At 42.2% G+C, this 21900-nt stretch overlaps 1 protein-coding gene across 5 annotated transcripts in view; it reads right to left on the bottom strand.

The window, feature by feature from the left end:
* ATP6V1C2 (ATPase H+ transporting V1 subunit C2) overlaps window positions 1-16746 on the bottom strand; it is a 50466-nt gene extending 33720 nt beyond the window's left edge. For 3 of the 5 annotated variants that reach the window (XM_032497026.1, XM_032497029.1, XM_032497028.1), the window contains exons 1-3: window positions 16120-16190; window positions 14932-15086; window positions 13089-13156 (exon numbers count right to left, since the gene is read on the bottom strand). In XM_032497026.1, the coding sequence (XP_032352917.1) occupies window positions 13089-13156; window positions 14932-15060 (197 nt within the window). In that variant the 5' untranslated portion in view covers window positions 15061-15086; window positions 16120-16190. Of the gene's footprint in view, window positions 1-13088; window positions 13157-14931; window positions 15087-16119; window positions 16201-16615 lie in introns of those variants that run through there. The other 2 variants (XM_032497027.1, XM_032497030.1) reach the window with 2 other exon arrangements.
* Between the last annotated feature and the right edge of the window lie 5154 nt (window positions 16747-21900).

Below are 21900 nucleotides of genomic sequence, written 5' to 3'. Positions count from 1 at the left end.
CCCTCCACCGTGTAAATTATCACCCTGCAAAAGTGCTGGTTTCCTCATCTGGTACGCCACCAAGCAAACAGATCTCTGAAAATGTATTAATTGGGTGATCATCAGCACCTGCAAAAATACAGTGGCTCCTAGAAAATACACAGACACTCAGCAAATCCTGGCCGGCAGACTGGATCAATGCCCTAGGATGTGAAGCAGGTGTCAGTTCAACGCTCCTCAGAGCCACTGTGGTCCCCAGTCATGCCTGCTTCACTCACTTGTTACCTAGGATCCAGATGATTCCTCTACTCCTCTGTCTCGTATCCCAGAATGTGAACTTTTCAAAGAATGGGCATTTCTTAAAAACAAAAACAAAAACAAAACAAACAAACCAAAAACCCTTAGTATTGTTTATGTCTACAAAAGAGCATACTCAGTGCAGCTGTAATCAAGCTTAGTCCATGGCAAAGGGGCCATGTCCTCGGACCCCATGCTTTAGAGGGTCCTAAAGTGGCCCTCCTTCAAGCCACGTCCATCCCACAGGGTCAGGAAGCAGAGAAAAGGTTTGAAGGTCAAAGGGGATGTAAGCACTCACACTCTGGGTACCAAGATCCCAGCTGCCTCAAGGGGTAGGTATTTACCCAAGAGAAATGAAAACATATGTCAGTACAAAGACTGTACATGGATGTTCGTAACAGCTTTATTTTCAATAGCTCCAAACTGGAAACCATCTACATGTCCTCCAGCCTCCTCTTTCTCCACCCCTTAGTGAATGGATAAACAAATTGTGGCTTACTCATAAAATGGAATACTACTCAGCAGTTAAAAAGGCTATTAATATACACATTACAATGGATAAATGGATATGGGTAAATTCCAAATAATGATGCAGAATGGAAAAAACAGCTCAAAAAAGAGTACATACTACAGCATTCCATTTATATAAAGGTTCCAAAACATGCGCTCAATCTTACAGTGACAGAAAGCAGGTTAGTGTGGAAGAAGGTGTCATACGGAAACTTGAGGGTAATGGATATGTTCATTGTCTTGACTGGGGTGATGGTTGCACAGATGTCAAAATTCATAAGTCAAGTTTTACATTTTGAAAATGTATCATTTATTTCATGTCATTTATGTCTAAATAGAGCCATTTTTTTTAAAGCCTACACTACACTGAGGTAGAATTTCTTCCCTATCAAGATCGTGAAAATGCCAAAATTTGACAGCACATTTGACGAGAAAGATTATAGGAAACTGGGGGGTATTAAATTTCATTGCTAGTGAAAATGCAGAATGGTCAGAGAAATCTGACACCAGCCATCAAAATTACAAAGGCATATGACTCCTGGGCCCGGTAATTTGCTTTGAGAATTCACCCTGCAGAGACACCTGCACACTTTTACGTGCAAAGTAATGATGTAGGAGCCAGATGATGTGCTGCTGGTTACAGCCCTCTTCCCCATAAAAGTAAAAGCCAAGCGTCCATCTCTGGGGCTGGTTAATAAACTCAGACATCTCCCCCACGGGGAATGCAAGGTAGCTTAAAAGCAAGAAAAGCTCTCTACCTACTGATAGGAGAAATTTCCCCGGCGATGGTGTTAAGTGAACGGGAAGCAAGATGCTAAAGAGCACATGTGGGTTGCTGCCTTGCAGGTTGAAAAGGGGAGAAATAAAAATACATGCTGGAATTTGCTTGCGTTTGCACAAAGACGCACCAGAAATTTATCCAAGCAACTCATGAAAGTGGCTTCCTAGGTGGGGGCCAGGGAGGGGCTGGATAGGAGAGCGTAAGGGAGACTTCTCAAGAGTGTAGCCTTGTGTATTGTTTCTATCTTTGATACACTGTGAATGTATCACTTGTCCAGAAAAAGAAAAAAAACTTTGTTATGAGCCTTTTAATATAAATTTAGAATCTCTGGCTTTAAGATACACTTCCCAGAAATGCTTTAGGCTCAGACGGGACACTAGCTGTGTAAGTGCTGGTGACCAAGAGCAACATTCCTCGAAGTCTCAAGCCCACCTGCCCAGAAACACCTGCGCCTCTGTTTAAAATGCAGATTCTCCACAAAAACAGACACATAGATCCATGGAACAGGATAGAGAGCCCAGAAATAAACCCATGCACTTACGGTCAATTTATCCACAACTAAGGAGACAAGAATATACAATGGAGAAAAGACAGTCTCTTTAATAAATGGTGCTGGGAAAACTGGACAGCTACATGGAAAGGAATGAAATTAGAACATTCTCTAACACTATATACAAAAAGAAATCAAAATAGATTAAAGAACTAACTGTGCAAGACTGGATACTATAAAGCTCCTAGAAGAAAACATAGGCAGAACACTCTGACATAAATTGCAGCAATATTTTTTTTGGCTGTCTCCCAAAGTAAAGGAAATGAAAACAAAAATAAACAAACAGGACCTAATTAAATTTAAAAGCTTTTACACAGCAAAGGGAATCATCAACAAAGTAAAAAGACAACCTACTAAATGGAAGAAAATATTTGCAAATGATATGACCCAATAAGAGATGAACATCCAACATGCATAAATAGCTCAAAAAACTCAACATCAAAAAACAAACAACTTGGTTAAAAAATGGGCAGAAGAATTCAATAGACATTTTTTGAAAGAGGAAATGCAGATGAACAGGCACTTGAAAAGATGCTCAACTTCGCTAATCATCAGGGAAATGCAAGTCAAACCCACAATGAGATATCACTTCACACCTGTCAGAATGGCCACCATCAAAAAGAACACAAATAACACATGTTGGTGAGGATGTGGAGAAAAGGGAACATTGTTGGTAGGAAGGTAAACTGGTGCAGCCACTGTGGAAAACACTATGCTGGTTTCTCAAAAAAAAAAAAAAAAATAGGGGATGGGTATAGCTCAGTGGTAGAGCACATGCTTAGTTAGCATCATGTATAAGGTCCCAGATTCAATCCCCAAGACTTCCATTAAAAAAAAAAGAACGTTAAAAATAGAACTATCGTATGACCCAGCAATTCCACTCCTGGTTATATACCCAAACAAAACAAAAACGCTAATTCGAAAAGATACATGTACCCCAATGTCCATGGCAGCATTATTTACAATTGCCAAGGTAGGGAAGCAACCTAAGTGTTCATCAACAGAAGAATGGATAAAGAAGATGTAGGGTATATATACACAATGGAATACTACTCAGCCATAAAAAGAATGAGATTTTGCCATTTGCAGCAACATGGGTGGACTTGGAGAGCATTATGCTAAGTGAAATAAGTCAGACAGAGAAAGAAAAATACTGTATGATACCACTATATGTGGACTCTTAAAAATGGAAGTAATGAACATAACAAAAGAAGCAGACTCATAGATCTTGAGAACAAACTAGTGGTTAATGGTGGGGAGGAGGGGGGAGAAGCAATACAGTGGTGGGGGAGTGGGAGGTATAAGCTGCTGGATGTAAGACAGGCCACAAGGAGGTTCTGTACAACCCAAGAAATTTAGCCAGTATTTTGCAATAACTGTAAATGGACTATAATCTTTAAAACCCATATAAAAAATTTTTATGCCAAAATGCAGATTCCTAGGACCCTGACCCAAATGTACCCAATCAGCATCCCCAGAGGTGGTGCCCAAGGACCTGTATTTTTTTTAAGTTCCCCAGGAGGTGGTCTGGGTGCTAGCAGAGGAGGCCAACACTGTGAGATGACGGACGTGTACTCAGTCGATATTTATTCAGCACCTGCTAAGAGCCAGGCACAGTTCTGAAGGCTGGGCATAGAAATACCCCTGCTTTCTGGGAGCTTATATTCTACAAGCGAAACACAGAGACGAACAAGGAAAGCATTAAATGGTAGTGTAGGGAATGCAGAGGGTTAAAACAGGATGACCTCGAGGGACTAGGCTGGCTGCTGGTCTGGAGGAGGTGACATTCCGAGTGAGAAGGGAACGACAAGAAGGAGCCCACCCTTCAAAGGTAGGGTGGCAGGTGGGGGCCTTCCAGGCTCGGGGAACAGGTTGTGACAGCATGGCAGGAGGGGAGTGGGCCAGGTGGCTGTGAAGGAGGACACCTGGGGCCCCATCAGTTAGGGATCTAGGAGCCACAGTCAACAAGAGGCAGCATCTTCTACTGAGGGCACTGGAAAACCACAGGAGGGTTTCTAGCAAAAGAGTCACGCAATAGTGTGTCTTTGAAAAGATAATGGGGCTGCCGTGTGGGAGCAGGGAGATGGGTCAGGAGTTTGCTGAAAAACAAAGAACGAGATGAAATGGTTTGGATGAAGGCAGAGGAGTGGACAGATGTGGGACAGGCTTAGGGTGGAGGCCACAGGGCTCTGTCGTCGCTGGAGTCTCAAGTGGACAGTCAGGAAGAAGGTGCCCAGACTGCTTGAGCACCGAGTGCTTGAGCTCAAAGGGAGCCTTTGATGAGATGGGAAAGACCACTTCAGAGGTGAATGGATATGTGTAAGCTGTTCGTTGAGAATATGAACCTAGGAAGTAAAGCCAATGCCAAAAAAGAACCATTGAAAGCTGTCTCTTAAGCTCCTGAGAATAAGCCTAAGTGGCTCCATCTATGAAGCTGTGCAGGGTGCTGAGTGGACGTGCCTGGGCTGAGGCTGAGAGAATAGCAGGGTGGTGGCTCCCAGGAGCTGGCCCAGGTCTAAAATCGGAGTGCCTGATCTGAAATTCAACCTCCAAGCAGTCATTTGGTGAATTTCACCATGTTGTCTCAGGCTGGCCCTTACCCAGGGCATCCTGCACAGAAAGCAACATTCCTCATTCCCCGCTGGCTAGATTCTGGCTGGATTTTGGTTTGGTGAAAGCTGCTGGGAGTCGGGGAGAGGGGGAGGTAAGGGGTTGGGTAGGGGAGGGCGGGGGTTGGGGGTGCGGGCATCGGTATTGGGTCAACTAAGCAAAGCAGAAACTATCCCAGCAGGGCCTGAAGGAAGAGATGAAGGCAGGGCAGGCAGGGGAGAAGCTAGAAGGCCTGACACTCATTAGCTACGTGACCATGCACAGCGACTTAACTCGGTCAGCATCAATGTTCTCATCTAGAACGTGGCGATCGTCACCCAGTTCACAGGGCTGTGGTGAAGATCCCACGAGGACACAGAGACACGGAAGGTGCCTAAGGCAGCGCCTGGCACACAACGGGTGATCAATGAACGGCACTAAGTGAAAGAGGGAAGTGATAACCAGCAGGTGGTGTGGACTCAAGACAGGGAACAATATAACAGAAGCAACGGAGAGCATCAAAGGGCAGCCCTCAGTGGGGTAAAACTGGCACAGACCTTTATGATCCAGCAGGGAGAGCAGCAAAGTTCAACAAGTGTAGGAACTTGGATACAGCAGATATGAAAATCACTGACACTGTGGCTCCAGGAGACATCAACTCTATACAATGAGAAGAAGAGAAACCAGCCACCCTAGGCATCCATGCAACACGTAGAAAAGGCAGCAAAGGAACCTTCAAATTCCAGAAGGTAGAAAGAGCACTTACTTCATTCTCCAACAACAAACCAATAATAAAAAATAAAATAAAATATGAAAAAAAAACCAAAGCAATAGAATTAGAGATGAAAAACAAAAACGGAAACAACAAAAAAACCTCAACAGTCCAGAAATTTTAAAAAGCATTCAAAAAAACTCGTAGAACATCTGGAAAAAAACAATGATGAAAATCCCACACGTCAAAAGTTACAAAATACCTCGAGAAAAATTCATTGCCTTAAATGTTACAGAATGAAACAAAAAAGAACATAAATGAATTCAGCATGTAACTCAGTATGTTTCACATAAAAGAGCAAGGAAATAAATCCACACAAAGCCAGAGGAAGGAAATTAGGATAAATGTAAAATTAGAAATCAGAAAAGTGATAAAAATTGATTTTAAGAAATTGACCAAAAAAAGTTGCTTCTCTTAATAAGTGAAATAGGTAAACCACTGGGTAGCCTAATCAAAGAAAATGAAATACCAAAAAAATGAGAAATAAGTAGAGAAACTCACAAAAATATACATTAGTAGACTATGTGGTAAAAATATCTTGGAAAAGTTGATGAAATGAATTATTCTCTAGGAAAGTGAAATTTACCAAAATCCAGACACCTCTTCCCACAAAGAGAAAGCTAAGAGACCAATAATCCTGGAAAATTTTGTGACTGGAGCTATTCTTGAAAACATAGCAGGCCCCAGTGGTCACAACGACACATTTTAAACCTTCCAGAAGCCAATCGTGGTAATGGTAATTTTACCATTGGTACATAGGTAATGGTACCACGTAAAAGCAGCTGTTCTCAGTCGTGGTGCCAGGAGCAACATCATGAGCATCACCTGGGAACTTATTCTAGGTTTTAACAAACCTTCCAGATGATTCTGACAAACACTCCACCTTGAGAGCCCCTGATGTGAAGTGTTCGGCCATTCTATACCAAGTATGGTCAGCAGATCAGCAGCACCAGGATCACAGGGGAGCTTGGAAGAAATGCTGAACCCCAGGCTTAGCCCAGGCCCACTGAGTCAGACGCTGCATTTTATCAAGATCCTCAGGGGATTCGTGTGCATGTTTGAGCTCTGTCTGGAGCTCAGCCCAGTGCTGTCCCGTGGAAACAAAATCAAGCCACACATGTCAGTTAAACATTTCTAGTAGCCACGCTTAAAAAAGTAAAAACAACTAAATTAATTTTAATAATAAATTTTATGTTACCCAGTATCCAAAATATTATTATTTTAACAGGTGACCAACATTAAAAATGTACGGAGATATTTTACGTTCTCTCTTTTGTACTAAGGCATCGAAATCTGATGGGTGTTACATACTTTCCACATCTCAATTCAAACCAGCCACATCTCAAGTGCTCAAAAGTCCCATGTGGTTAATTGATGTCATTTTAAACAGTGTAGAGAGAATCAAGACAGAAGGAACGCTTCCAAATTCTTCTTACAAAGCCATCACCTTTCTTACACTAACACAGCTTTCTAATTCTGTGCGGTCACACAATAGACCAATCTTAATATTGTGGTTAAGAATGAGGACTCTGGAGCCAGACTCTCTAATCTTAGCTAACCTTCATCAGTCACTGCACATCTCAGGGCTGTCACGGAGTAGGCATTCAATAAATGTTACCTATCATTATGTGATAATAATGGTATGATGTTAGTATTATTGCTATTCATGCAAACTGATGCAAAATCTTACAATGTTAGCAAACAGAGTTCAACATTCCAGGTAGGGTTTCCTCCTTAGAATGCAAGGATGATTCAATAATTATGATATCTATTAATAAATATGCCATATTAATATCAAAGAAAGAAACAACCAACTTGTTACATGCCACAAAATGAATTTGAAAAAGATTACAATACTTATTCCTGATAGACTTTTAGTAAAACAGAAACAGATACCTCCTTAGCATAATAATATATTTCAAAACAAGAGCTCAATAATATTTAATGGTAAAACACTAAAATTATCCCAATTAAAGGCAGAAACAAGAATAAGATGTCCACTACCATCACTGACAAATTAAACATTTTTCTGGAATACTAGCCTCTGCAATTAAGCAAGAGAAAGAAATGAGAGAACGGGAGGGGAAAATTATCGTTTACAGACAATATGATCACATGGCTAAAAACCTTACAGATTAAACTGAAAAATCATTAGAAACAATAAGGAATTTCACAAGTTAGCAGGTCATGGAGTCAATGCATGAAAATCTCTATTAACAAACAATAACTATTTAGAGAAAAAATCTCATTTACAATAGCAACAAATAAAAACTGTAACACTTGGGGAAAAAATAAGATATTATGCAGGACCTTTTGAATTAAACATTAAAGCTTTTCCAGGGGAACAAAGAAAAAGAATTAAGTCAATTGAAAGATGAACTCTGCTCATGGAAACACTGAATTTTTTAAGAACGTTAATCTCCACTAATTTTAGTGTAATCCCAAGTGAATTATCAATAGCATATTTGCAAATCTGTTTGTACTCAATAGATTTATCAATATTGGGACTGGATCATGAATGTAAGAGTGTGTATGTGTGTGTGTTTATTTTTCATTTTGTTTTGTTTCACCAGGGAAGGAACCACAGAAAACTCTAATACTGGTTACCTATGGAGAGAGCAACTGGGGTGAAGATGGAACTTTCGATTTTTTTTTTGTACGTTTTTATACTACTTGATTTTTTTAAATGTGTAAATATATTACTTTTTTAAAATGTTGACACTAGTGATCTGAACAATGAATAAGGCATAAGTAAGACATATTTAAATGTCTGTATTAAAAAATACTATTAAACATCATAAAAAATACCTGGGTGGTGGTGGAGCTGGGATGGTGGGAAGAGGAAAAGGCCCTTTTCTGGTCAGTTCATATAAAGCCCAGGACCCCAAGTCCTGTTGGGGCTGGTGGGAACCCCTTGGAGGCAGGGTGGGCACAGACAGAGCATTAATGGGCGACTTGGTGAATCTGGATCAAGGGTCTGTTTCCCCTCTGCTACCCTCAGCCCACCCAGCTCTTTCTAGGAGCTTCTGTCTGGGCATGTTTCTTCACCTGGAACATGAAGGAGTTAGATTAGATCTCTAAGGTCCTGTTCAGCTCGAAAGTTCCAGGATGCTTTCTTCCCTTCATTCATTTAGCTGGTCTTCTGGAGCTGACAGTCTAGCTGGGAAGGCAGTCATCAGATGATGCCACAAGAAAAGCACAAGGCCACCATGGAGGGCGCCATGAAGGAGGGGGTGCATTTGGTTGTAGGAGAAGAGGGCCAGTCGGCAGATCTGAAGGCAGGGAGGCTGTGAGGAGAGTCTGGGGAAGCTAAACCGGATGATCAGGTGATAATAGGGGAGAGCAGGGTTTGGGGAAGCCTTGAAACAGTCATTTCAGAGAGCAGGAGGTCAGAGAACACACACAGTAGGCCTACTAAGTAGCTCGGAGGAGTCTAGAAAGCTCACAGCATAAGCAAGCATTCAATTGATATTTGTACAAGGCTCCAAGCTGTGTCATACAGATAATCTCAACCTGATAGCCTTGCAGTCACAGAGAAAAGAAGCTTAGATAATTTTTAAATATTATAATTTGCATCTCTTTAGCATGCCCTCAGAAGAACCAACTCCCTAAGATCTGCATCACTAAGCAGACATTCACACTCAGACGTGCAACCTTTGATCAGCCAACCCTCAGTCAACTTCACAGAGCCACGTGGATGAGGAAAAGCCACCAGCTATTCCACAAGCCAGGTAATGCACTCCGGGGCAGGGGACAGTCACCAAAGTTCCGTAGAAACCCTTGAGACGTCTCTGAAGGCCCAAGTGCCAGTGAAACGCAATGTTTCAACCAGCACCGTGAGCCAGTCTAAGATAACCGTGCAGGACTCAAACACTGAAAAAAAAAAAAAGAGGCAGGGAGGGTCTTCCAAAGATAAAGTGATTTGTTTTCTCAAATGTTCGTGAATTACAGTGTAAATACAGAGTAAATTACCAAAGACAGGAAGAAGGAATAAATCAAAAAGAAAAGCAAGTCTCCGGGAAGCAAAAGCTGCCTTTCAGCTTCATGGAAAAACACGCTGGTGCCCTAAGCAAATAAATAATAAAAGGATGTGGAAACAATACACCTTGAAAACTCCTGTCCCTTCTCTGTTCTCCTGCCCAGAAGCAGTGCTGACAGGTTTATGCTGCCCAGGTTACATACCCAGCTAGCATTTATTTATCTAATAACACTTGCTTACTTTTAATGGAAGCTGATCTCCATATTTTATTAGTATATCCCATTATTTTACCCTAAGCTCCAGTATTAACCTCTAAACAAAAGTGATTTGACCCCTGGGCTAGATAAATGCTGGCAATAAGAATTTTGGGATGTTCAGACCACAGCACTTTTCCTTTCCCCCCAGATAGGGAGGCTCTTGAGACTATACACCCACAAGGAAAAAATAAAACAACACACAGTAATTTTCATTCTTACCACACCTCGCCCTGTTTTTGAAAAAACTCTTTAATCCATACTAGGTCCTGTTTCACAATTATAACCTTAACTCGACTTGCTTGCACGTTTTCATATTATTTTTTAAACACAGGCAACTTGTGCAACCAATAGGTACAGAACAAAACACTAACGTTTACTGAAAAAAACAAACAAACAAACAAAAAAGGAAAGTGGAGGTAACAATAATCCAGGGTCACAGAATTTTAGAGCTAGAGGGGGCTTTGGCGCACAAAAAAGAGAAGAAGGACTTGTACTAGGGAAGAAAATTGGTAGCAAAGAAAGGTCTAGAAAGATAAAAATGCTGACCAGCTGTCATTTCTGCAGCGGGGCTGAGAACAATTCACACTTTTTTTTCTTTTTGAACAATTCACACTCCCTAAGCCAATACTGCCGTACCTCACTGTACAGTCTCGTGCTGTGGTTTGTCAGGACTGCCAAGAAAACAAAGCAATCACCAGCCTAGGGCAGTGGGCTGGCCTCTGTGGTATCTGTCAGACCCACCTTCCCACGGGACAGAGCAGCCTAAGAATGGAGCTGATATTTAGGGATCAAGCCACTTTTTCTTAGATGCTAGTTTTTCCTAGAACATGTCCTGGGATTTGATCATTCTTGATTCAACATGATTCTCCTTCATTCTTCCCTGAAAGCACAGAAATTATCACTATTATCCCATTTTACAGATGACAAAGCCAAAGTTGAGTTTTCTTTCTCAAAGACTGTGAGCTGAGAACTGGTTGGTGATTAGGGCTGCCTTTATACGGTTAGTCCAACATCCCACATATAGCAAAAGGTTACTAACAAAGGATTCTTTCTATTCTTAAGTGATGGGTGGCGGAACAGCAACCTGGGAAACAGAAAATGTAATTTCTAGCCTGTGGCACCAAGATGCAGATAAGAAACAGCGATGTAGGATCACTGGAACTCCTAATTACACATTTTCCATGAAAATGCATCAGAAAAGGCAGTAATCATCATTTCACTGAGAAAGTAAAATGCGTGTGTCTAAAGGCCTTGAAAATCTGAAACCCTCCATAGAGGCTCAAGCAGTCAAACCCCAGTCTCTCTGGTCATGCAGATCAGTCGGTGTATGACCTGGCCCTTGAAGACTCTTTCCTCATCTGTCCCATCTGCATTTTTCTTAAAACCAAGTGAAGACACTTGTTCAACGACAGAGTTTCATCTTCACCAAAATGAGGAATTATTATTACTTAAAACCTACCTAAAAGATAAATTATGGCAAATACAGTGGACAAGTGGACAAGTTCATAGTGAGATCAAAAGAACACAATATGGAGGGAAAAGCAAGCTACCAAATATGCATAACAGGATGTCACCTTTATTAGTATATGTATGCACAAATAATACTGATATTTAGATAAAAATTGGAGGTATACACTGCAAATATAACAAAACAGTGATTATCTCCAGACGGTATGTTTATGAGTGATTTACACTTTCCTTTTTGTGCTTTTCTATGATCTGTAAATATATTTTATAATTATGTACCAGATTTGTAATAATTTTTCCAAGTAAATAATTTTAAGACTCTAAAATATCCTCATACACTTTTGGTGAGTGTGCATAGAAATAACGTCTCAGAGGGTAATGTGGACATATCTGTAAACGTTTAATGCAAACACTCCTTGACACAGCATTTCAACTTTTAATTATCCTACTCCTATAAACTAGGAAAACAGACCGTCATTACAGCATTGCTTATAAAAGCAAAAGGCTGGAAAACTTAAATGCCCATCAATAGGAAGTTACAAATAAATTAGATGCCATTTATTCAGGATAACGCAGCCAGTTCAAAAAAAAAATGCAATTAGGAACTTAAGCCACTCCTTAATTAACCCTACTGCTAGCAGTATTGTTTTGAAAAAGATGCCAGTCCTTATGTGGTAGAATAAAATAAGAAGCCTGTTTTGAATGTAAATGTCTGTATTGATACAGTAACTTTATATAATTGGTGAGGGGGTGTGAAAATTAACTTCTTGTAAGGGCCAAATAACTTTAGTAAAAATAATTTGGCCACATATGAAGGTAATCGTTCTTGTTCAGTTAGGTATCTTTTTAATAACTGGAGACCTAAAAATTGCAAAATAATCATGGGGCGGGTCTAAATTATGTTCTTGTTATTTTATTACATGTGTTCATATTAATTATGAAAGGTTATTTTTCACTCAGTACTGTTGTCCTTAGAAATCTTACCCATAAAAACGTTGGCAAAAAAAACTTGCCTTTTTTGGATCTTTCATTTATTCTTGGTGTTCGACATTTGTTAAGGAAAAATTTTTTAACATACCCACCTTGGGTGGGGGCGGGGAGGATTTGAAATGAGATGATGTTTACTGAAGGATACGACTGAAAATTAAATCTGCACTTTATGAAAATTAATACTAACATCTTTTTCTCCCTCATTTTTTGTATTACTATATTAGCTAATGATCAAAGTTGTTAAAATTGGAAATTTATGACACAAAAATAAAATGGAAATATTTTGATAAAAAATTTTTTAAAAATTTTAAATTAAAAAATGCGATTAGGGACTGACATGTATCTATCTCTAAGATATGTGATTAGGGGCAGAATGTATGCTCTCATTTGTATAAAATTATTTTTAAGAATATCTTCAGGTTTCTTTGTACATGTACAGGCTATCTCTAGGAAGGCTCCTAAAAATTATAATAAGAACATTGTCTCAGAAGAGGGGAAATGAGGAAATAGGATGTAGGATAACAGTTTTCACCAGTGAGCCTTCCTTTAGTACTTTGAATTTTTTACTATGTGCCTATGTTACTACAAAAAAAAAAAACCAAACAAAAAAGTTGAAAAGCCTTGGTGAAAAACTGCACCATTTTTCTAAGTGTTTCAGTAACTTATGCCATGATCCTCTTCATTTTGAAGGCAGCCCCCTAAAAAAATGCTGCCTCCGCAAATAACAAAACTATACACAGGACCCCGTGTGCTGCTGTAGCCCACCCAGCACCCCTTACCCAGACCTTCTCTGGCTCTTCCTGTGACTTCTAGGACCGGGTTTAGACGCGTGTGGGCTCAGTCAAAGCAAGAGCACTGTGTCCTCTGACAACAATGTCAAATTCCCACTTGTATGTAGTAAATAAGAAATATTTTACCTTTCAGCAAAGGTATCCAGTTTCCCCAACTCATCAGAGAGGCCAACAAGGGAATCTAAGGTCCCCACCTAGAAAGATGGAGAGAGAAGTTAGAGACTGATGCTTTGTAGTGGGGGTGGGGGGGGGGTGTGCACCCTTTCAACAACAGTGCAGGGAATTCTGTAACTTCCATCTTGACTGAGTTGTCCTTAATCAGTGGTCAAACTGGAAATTGAGAAGAGCTCTCAAGGGAAACCAGTGGATTTTGGATTATTATTATTACTATTATTATTATTTTGGCCAACAGGATGAACTGTCATTTTCTCTGTCATAGGAAGGAGTCACTATGTGTTGTGGTTTGCTCTCAGCTCATTTACCTCTAAGAATTGCAGTCTACTCTTCAGGGGATTAATCCCCATAGTCAAGGAAGAGATGTACCAGAAAGCAAGTTAAGGAAGTTACTATGTCTGAAAGCCCTTCTTCTCCAAGGTAGTCCAGCCAACCCCTCCCTGTTCTTTTTTTCTATTATTAACAATGATCTTGCTGGGGCCGGGGGCAGCTTTTCCTCCCACTCCCATTCGTGAAAGACCTTTTCTTGTCAGATTACTTATAGGAGGAAATTATTCCAGTGTCCAAAATTGTATTTGAAGGTCTACTCACAGAATCAGAAGGAGAAAAGTTTGTTATCATGTTATCAACCACCAATGAGACATTGAAAAGTAATTAAGAAAGTGTGAATCCTGAATAGCTCTAGTAAGTGAAGTTGTTTCTTTTCAAGCAACTTGATTTTAAGCAACTTTGGGTAGAAGTCAGGTCTTTTTTCGTCTTTGTTCCCTCCAGTCTAGCACAGTGCCTCACACACAGTAAGCAAAGAGTGGATGCTTTAACTTACTAAGCCTTCACAGTGTCTGACTCTGGACAAACAGTGGCAGGTTTGAAAGGTCAGCAAGATATGGGTTCAGATCCCAGTGCTGCCACTTACCAGCTCTACAGCCCTGGTCTCCTTTCTCAGTCCATCCTCGCCTATAATGAGGGATTGTGTAGATATGAGACCATGCACTTGAAGGGCCTGGACCCCAGCAAACCGCTTTATAAACACTAGCAAATGTAGTAGCATCATCAACTATGGCAGCTGACACTGCAGTTCTTTTGCCAGAGGGGCAAACTGAGGTTTGAAAGAGGATTATATAGCATTTGCTAGAAGAGCAGCCTCTGGGCGATTAGCACATTGCTCCAGAACCCAGGATGAATTTACACGTAAAGGCAGAAAGACTGCCTTAGGCTTCTCGCCCTCGAGGAAGCACCACTCATTTTGAAGTAAGAAGACTGTACTTATCCTGCTCTTCCTTCATGCTTGTTTCATTTTCAAATCTTTCTGCTATCTTCCCAGTTACCCCTAAATCTCCTTCCCTTCCATCAGAACCAGAGGGACCCTGGATTTCCTGCCCTGTTCCCAGTTCAAGAGCACCATCAAGACTGAACCTCTCCAAGCCTACACATCTGTGAAGCCTCCAAGCCATGCTGTTAGTCTACTCAGACGCTGAAGACAAAACAGGAAGAATCCAAGAACAACTCATGAGGACCCAAGTGTCTAAGACACACTCTTTCCACTTTTTGAAGACACTGCAGACCACCCTCTTCTTTCTCTCTCATTCTGCCCTGTGGCTCTAAGTCCATAGGCACCAGAGTTAATTTGGGGCTCTTCGTGAAGTCCCATACAGACCACTGACTCCTCCGACCTTCCTCACCCCAAGGCGTATCCTCAGTGAGGATGCCTTTGCCCTGTGGTTTTCTCCTTGGCTTCCCAGAAGACATGCACCCCACCCTAGCCCATCACCTCCTTCCTCCTCCCCAGAAATTTTACCTTGAAGTCAGGAATCGTGAATTTGGTGTTATAAGACAGGTTGGACTTGGAGGTTACTGTATTCATCCTCTCTAGTGCTTGTAAATTTTCCTTATCTCCAGGGGCAGAAATTAACCAAAACTCCGACATATTTCCAGTCTTCTTTTATCCAGTTACTGACCAGAACCACAGCAACATACACAAACAGAAACAGGAGGAGAGAAGTGTCAAATATCTCCAGCTCTTCACCACTCCCTTCCCTCACAATTAATCCTCTCCACTTTTCCCATTTGTTCCCCTTTGACCTTCCAGGTCAGTTTCTATAGTTCCAAGGACGCGACTTGCCCAAAGCAATGTGCAGATCTTCACTGTCTAATCTCCACTTAGAAAGCCCTCAGGTCTTCCAAAGACTCCCAGATCCTCCTTCCTTGGGTGGTTCTGACTAGTTTTAAAGAAAGGAGGAGGAAGGCTGAGTGTGATTCCTGTTCCACTGACTCAGGCAAGGAGGTAGTTCCACAACAGGCGGTCTGGGCAAACCCCAGATCTTAACGGACTGACCCTGAGATTGGTACTAGCTTTTAAGACTCTATATAAAATAAGGAGGGAGGGGGGAGCTCCTAAAGTCGTTTTTCCACTAGACTACTTGTCTGCTCTGCAGCGGTGGGTAACTTGCCGGGCCTGGCTGGTAGTTTCTGTCCAGCGTCTGCGCCTCCAAAGTGCATTAGTTCTGCTCATTCACACGTGTACGCACGTGTACGCACCCACACCTTTCTCCCCTATGCCTGTTTCTCCCTTCCATCGCTTCTCAAAGCGTCTCCGATGGCTACGAAAAAAACGGGATGATAGCCAGAGACCCATCGGCGAGCTTCTCTTGTGGACCCAGTTTCACTCCACTCCAAGACAATCCTAGTCCCTTCTAATCCCGCGCACAGCGAACACATTTCCTTTCGGTCTTGACTGCTGTTGGTCTGGGGACAAACTGGCCCTGCGCAGAAACTGGGGAGATGCCACCTGCCCGGCCCCTGGGAGGGCGCAGCAGAGGCGCCGGTGCCCTGGCTCCCAAGAAGAAAAAGCGGCTCTGGACGGTGTCGGTGGGCCGAGGCCAAGCGGGGACCAAGGGGACGCAGGCGACTCGCGTCGGTCCCCTGAACGCGACGCAGGCCCTCTCCCCACGTCGCATCGGGTCCCCGATCCGCCGCGCGTCCTTACCGGGAGCCCGCGGGCCGCGCGGGCGGACAGCGGGCGGTCGCGGGGCCGGAGCGCACGGCCGGCTCCGGGGAGGCAGCGGCTGAGCGCGACGCTCCGCCCTGAGCTTTTATCCCAGCAGGGAGGCGTCCCCGCCCGGCGGTATTTGCCCCGCCTCCCGCCGCCGCCGGGCCGGGGGCGCCCGCCTGCCCGCCTGCCCGCTGCCGCCACCGCGCCGCGTGAGAGGGCGGCGGGCCCGACCCTTCGGGTCTCGGCCAAGATCCCCGATCCCCGACCGGCGGGGCTGGGTCCTGGCGGCATTCTGGGGAGGATCGGACGGGGTCCCCAACTCCACGACGTAGCAGAGCGGACGACCGAGGGAAGCAGGCAAGGTAAAGCACTCCATACCGGGAAACGCACCCTCGGCTGCCGCCGCCTCGCGCCTCTCCACCCCCACCCCATCCCCGGACAGTGACAGAGGACGGGGTCTCGAGGAGAATTACCGAGAGACAGGACTCACCTGTGGAGAGCGACGCAACAGGTTCACATATGTTTTGGACATACACCTGGGCAGAGAAACATAGCTTCCTGTCGATGTGGGCGTGAGCTTGGTCTCGGTTGCCAAGGAAACTCTCCACTGCCCGACGCGCCCACCTCACCATCTAAATCGCCCCGTAAACAGGAGGGATTTAAAACTTACGGTCTAGCACCATGAGTTCATGATCTGTGCTGTTTGAAAGAGAGAGAACCCCTAGAAATTAACGTGTGAGTGTTAATAATAATAACTCTGAGAATTCCTTTCCTCTGGAGTCAAGGAGGAGACTTAAGTGCATCCTTCTTCGTGGACAATATTTTCAGTGGTTTCTGGGAAAGATAAAAATCTCAGAATTCTTCTTGGGGGGCGGGGGTGGGGTTGAAGATTTGGTTGCTTCCCTTGAGAATGGTCTTCCCCTTACTCTATAACACTAGCCAGACTGGCAACCTAGTGTTGGAAATGCTTTTAGAGCTTTGGAAAGAGGTGTAAGGTGTAGCTGCATATGCTGGGATGAGAAGCCACAGGTGCAGGACAGAAAGGTGACTTTTAAGGTCACAGCAGGATCACACTGCAATCCTATTGTGGATTTGGGATTGGCAGCTTGGAACTCCTAGCACCTGCACTCTGCATCACCGTGATTGGGACACTTGGGTACATTAGTCAGTCCTTGCAACACCTTCCTGAGGGAGGACACCTGAAACCGAGGGATGAGGAAATCCAGTGCATACAGGAAGGTTAAGTGGCAATTCCAGGGAAGGAGTGGCCTGGTTGGACATTGTTGTGGGGTCTCCGATTTTGGACTTCATGTGGTAATGCCATTCTTTCATCAGGGAAAGCATAATCTAGAGCTGAGAGCAGACCTCATTTACCACGAAGAGTAGTGATGCCCACAGAGGCTGCTTGAATTGCCAGGTGCCACACAACTGATAAATGGCAGAGCTATGAGTGGAACTCAGGTCCCTGATCCAAGTCCTGGGTCCTTCCCACTGCTCCTAGCAAGGCTGCAGGCCTGGGTCCTGGCTCTGGGAGAGAAGTCCTGCTTCCCACTTCAGCCCACGTTTCTGTAGCCTTCCACGTTTAGAACCAGTGACCTGGGTTCTCAGAGATTGGGCAACCCATTTAGAAGTGTCCCCAGCTATGCTTACAACCTTCTTCTTTCTATAAATATGGTTTCCTTACACAAGCTTGTTTCATGAAGTAAGAGTCAGACGCAAAATAACACCCGAACATCTGATTAAGAAAAGAATAAGAACTGTAGTGTTCCTTGTCTTACTCAAAATCTACAATCTTTCTGGTCTTTCACATTTTACGTTTCTGGTTAACTATTGGAATTTACAATTCTTGATATCTACTGCTTTAGGGGTTGCTTGATTTTTCTTCAAATAACCTTTTTACCTCCCCACTTGTAAAGGTATTTCTATGCTTCTTGTAAAGAATTTGGAGAACATAGAAAAGTATAAAGAAGAAAGTAAAAAATCACCTATATTTCCATGGTCTGAAAATAACCACTAACATTCAATTTCTCCTTGTTATTGTTTCATGTATATTCATATATATGGGCTTTCTGGCATGACTGAGATTATATGTTCTATATAAACTTTGGCATCCTGCTATGGATTGCTTTTTAAAGATAAAAAAATTATCAAATCTATCTTATCAGTTAAGGATAACCCAATGTCATCAGCAATTTACCACAGCTCAGAACTTGAGTCAGATCCATTTGATTTCAAAAGCAAATAAAGAGATCTTGTCGGTCAACTTACATCTTGAAGAGAGAGAGGAGAGAGAGAGAAACACCACTAACTTGCCCAGGGAGGGGTTTGATGTGCAGTTTTCAAAGCGATTATATGTACTTACCAGTTTTGAACTAATTTGTATTCTGCTCTCAAGTTTCCCTGTAAACTGAGCTCAATCTTTAACACAGAGAAACAGGGAGACATCAACCAAACATTGTGGAGCCCGATCCTTAGGGATGTTAGGAGGAAGTAAAACAGCGTTCCTACCCTTTATGGAAGAAAAACGGTTCTCTTGCTTATATCAGCCTGAAGCAATGCTGCACAGCCCATATTCAGTTTCTCCGACCACCCCCCACACTCCCAAAGGCTCTGAAATCTGCAGCTAAAGGACTACACATTTAAGTGCCTTCACCATCACTTTTAGAATAACCCCAGGTTATGAAAAAAAGTTCACAGACACAATCTTGAAAGAACCCAGGTCATAAAGAATGCCACCTCTTCCTCGGAATAAAGGCTGGGGAGGAAATGCCATCAGCCATGAATCATTTCTAGCTTGCTATTAATTTGGCTTTGGCTAGATATTCCAGAAATATTTATGCAGCTGGCACTGGTTCTGCATTGAGCCAGCTGAAGTGTGCAGGATGGAACAGTCCCATCAGGTTTGGGAACCAGAAGGATGAAGCTGGCCTAGTTGGTCTGTTGTCCACTGGCCCCTCCCAGATGGCACCCTCTTGGACCTCTTTAGTACAACACGGAGACAGCCCTTTCAAAGATGCTCTTTCCAAATTAGCGCAGACACATAATTCCACCTACAGTCATCTCAGGTGGATTTTTCTAGGCTTTGCTGAGAAGTTTTTCTACAGGGACAGCTCTCTAGTGGAGCAAAATGTAAGCCGAGTTGTCCCTGAGTGTCAGTGTGGTGCTGTAGAAAGATTATGCTTTGGAATCAGATAATCGGATAAGCTGCTCAAGCTTGCTGGGCTGCAAGGTTCCCCTTTGAAAAAAGGAGGGCAATTAAGCCGCCTTTTAGGCTTGTTCTGAGGATGAGAGCAAATGGCATTTGAGGCACCAAAGACAGAGCCTGGGAACTAGTCATGCTCAGTAAACATTCCTTTCACCTCTCACCCCCCTCTCCTTTCTTAGATGGTCTTTGGGGTTTCACACATTACTTCTGACACATTATCATAATCCCTGTGTCACCCAGCATCTTTCTCCAAGAGTCCAAAGGACTTTGATCTAGGTGGACAGTGTCCTGATGGTGGTCATTTTTTGGTTGGAGAAAATAAGGTTGCAGAATTCTCATGATTCATTCACTCAAGTATGGACAGAAAAGAAGAAGTCTCCTGTTCCTTTCCCTTAACAAGTTTTATTTTTTATACCCCAGTATTTGCAAGCTCCTGAGGGATTTGCAAAAAATAAAAAAATAAAAAAAATCAGTTTCCAGACCTATGGTAGAGCAAAGCAAGTATGGTAAACAGAATTCTGAGCCGTCCCAATTCACTAAGGTATGAATACAAAACACTGAGCAGGATGTGATCCATGCATAAAAGTAAGATATAAACATTCAAGAAATGCCATGATCCTCATTTCACAGATGAGGAAACAGGCCCAAGGAGATGAACTGATCTGATCAAGAGCGCAGTTAATGGTAGGCCTGCGATCTGAACTTCATTCTTCTGAATATTGCACAATAAGGTCTAAACTCCTCCTCTGCTACCCTGGCCAAAGAACTAGCTCCCAGCACACTATCTGGAGCCAAATTCCTGGCTTTTCTACTCATCAGCTGAGTGAACCCATACTGTTACTTGAGTTGAGCAGGCTGTAAAAGGGAGATAATAATAGTTTCCTTCTTAAGATCATAGGATCTCACTTACATGTGGAATCTAAAAAAAATGACATGAGTGAACTTATTTGCAAAATGGGAAATAGACTCAGGCATAGAAAACAAACTTATGGTTACCAAAGGGGAAAGGGCTGCAGGGGGGATTAATTAGGAGTTTGTGATTGACACATGAAAAATAGATAACCAACACAGGCCTACCGTCTAGCCCCAGGAATGATAGTCAATATCTTGTAATAACCTGTCATGGAAAAGAACCTGAAAAAGAATAGATTTATATATGTATATATTAATATATATATATATATACATATTATATATACAATGTATAACATATATAATATATAATATATATATCTGAATTACTTTGCTGTTCACCTGAAACTAACACAATATTATAAATCAACTATACTTCAATTTAAAAAATAATCAATAATTTAATCAATAATAATAATAATAATGTAATAGTTCAATCAATAATAACAATAATAGTTCAATAATAATAATAATAGTCCCTGCCTTATAAGGGTTTTCTGGGGATTAAATGATGTGACGGAATGACTGGTCCACATAAGTCATCAGGCAAAATATGCTCTGAGTATCAGCCACTTTAAAAAGCTCCACTCCTCTCTGGTTCTTTTTCTCCCTTTGTTTCCAAGTTCTTTTTTCTGCTTACAGGTTTCCTTTGGAAGACACTGATTTTGCCCTGTTGCAGACACATGACCCGCCTGTCACTCATGCATTCAGTCACTTCAAACATGTCTTTGATGTAGTTAACCCAGTAGGAAGGAGCATTCAGCAAGTGCTTGGGGAAGAATCTCTGGGCTCCAGCAAAGAGCACCCGCGGGTGTTTCCAGCTCTGCTTTGGCATTCAGAGGATCTGGCCTCAAGTCTCAAGTTCTGTCCCGTATTAGCTGTGCCCTTTCCAAGTACCCAATCTCCCTGTACTCCAGTTTCTTCTACCTAAAAAATGAGGAGGTCAAGCTCTTTCTAGAGAGTTACAATGAAAATGGAATGAGATGCTAGTATGCTGGTTTTTTCCCTAGAGATTTATAGGCTTCAGGGAGGCAGGGACCACACTTGCTTCATTCTTTGTCAATGTCTTAGATGCTCAGTGAATATATTTTGGATCACCTGAAGCAAGGAACCTAAAAGCTAGAGACAGCCTGGTGAATCCAGGGAAGCCAAGTGGGAATTTTTTTGCTCTTCTAAACCTATTCTATTTTAGAAGTTTCAAGTGTTTTCAAAAGGTCATGAAGATACAAGACTGTAAGTAATGGGTATGTATGTTAAACATGAGTGACATCCTTGGTCACTCAATTATGCTTATAAGGCTGAATATCAGAGACAACATATATGCCGGACAAAAGGGGACTGGACAGGTTAATAATGGTATAATCATGCTGTTGTTAAAAATGTTTTGGAGGAATATTAAATTGCATAAGAAATAGTCATAAAATTTTAAGTGGAAAATCCACAATGAGGATTGCAATTTTGTAAGAAATCATATGTAAATCGAGTAAGTGTAATACATAATCTAGATCTATCTTAAATGGGAACACAAAGGTATCAAGATGTTAAAAGAGGCTATTGCTGGAGACTGGGACTATAAGTGTTCTCTTTTCCTTTGAGCTTTATATTTTCAATTTTTTAATAAAACAAGTGACGTTTAAAGTAAACACAAAATAGTAGTA

The sequence above is a fragment of the Camelus ferus genome, chromosome 15 (genome assembly GCF_009834535.1).
Source record: "Camelus ferus isolate YT-003-E chromosome 15, BCGSAC_Cfer_1.0, whole genome shotgun sequence".
NCBI lineage: Eukaryota > Metazoa > Chordata > Mammalia > Artiodactyla > Camelidae > Camelus > Camelus ferus.
The sequence above is the reverse complement of the archived record's forward strand: the minus strand, read 5'-3'. Positions and strand labels throughout refer to the sequence as shown.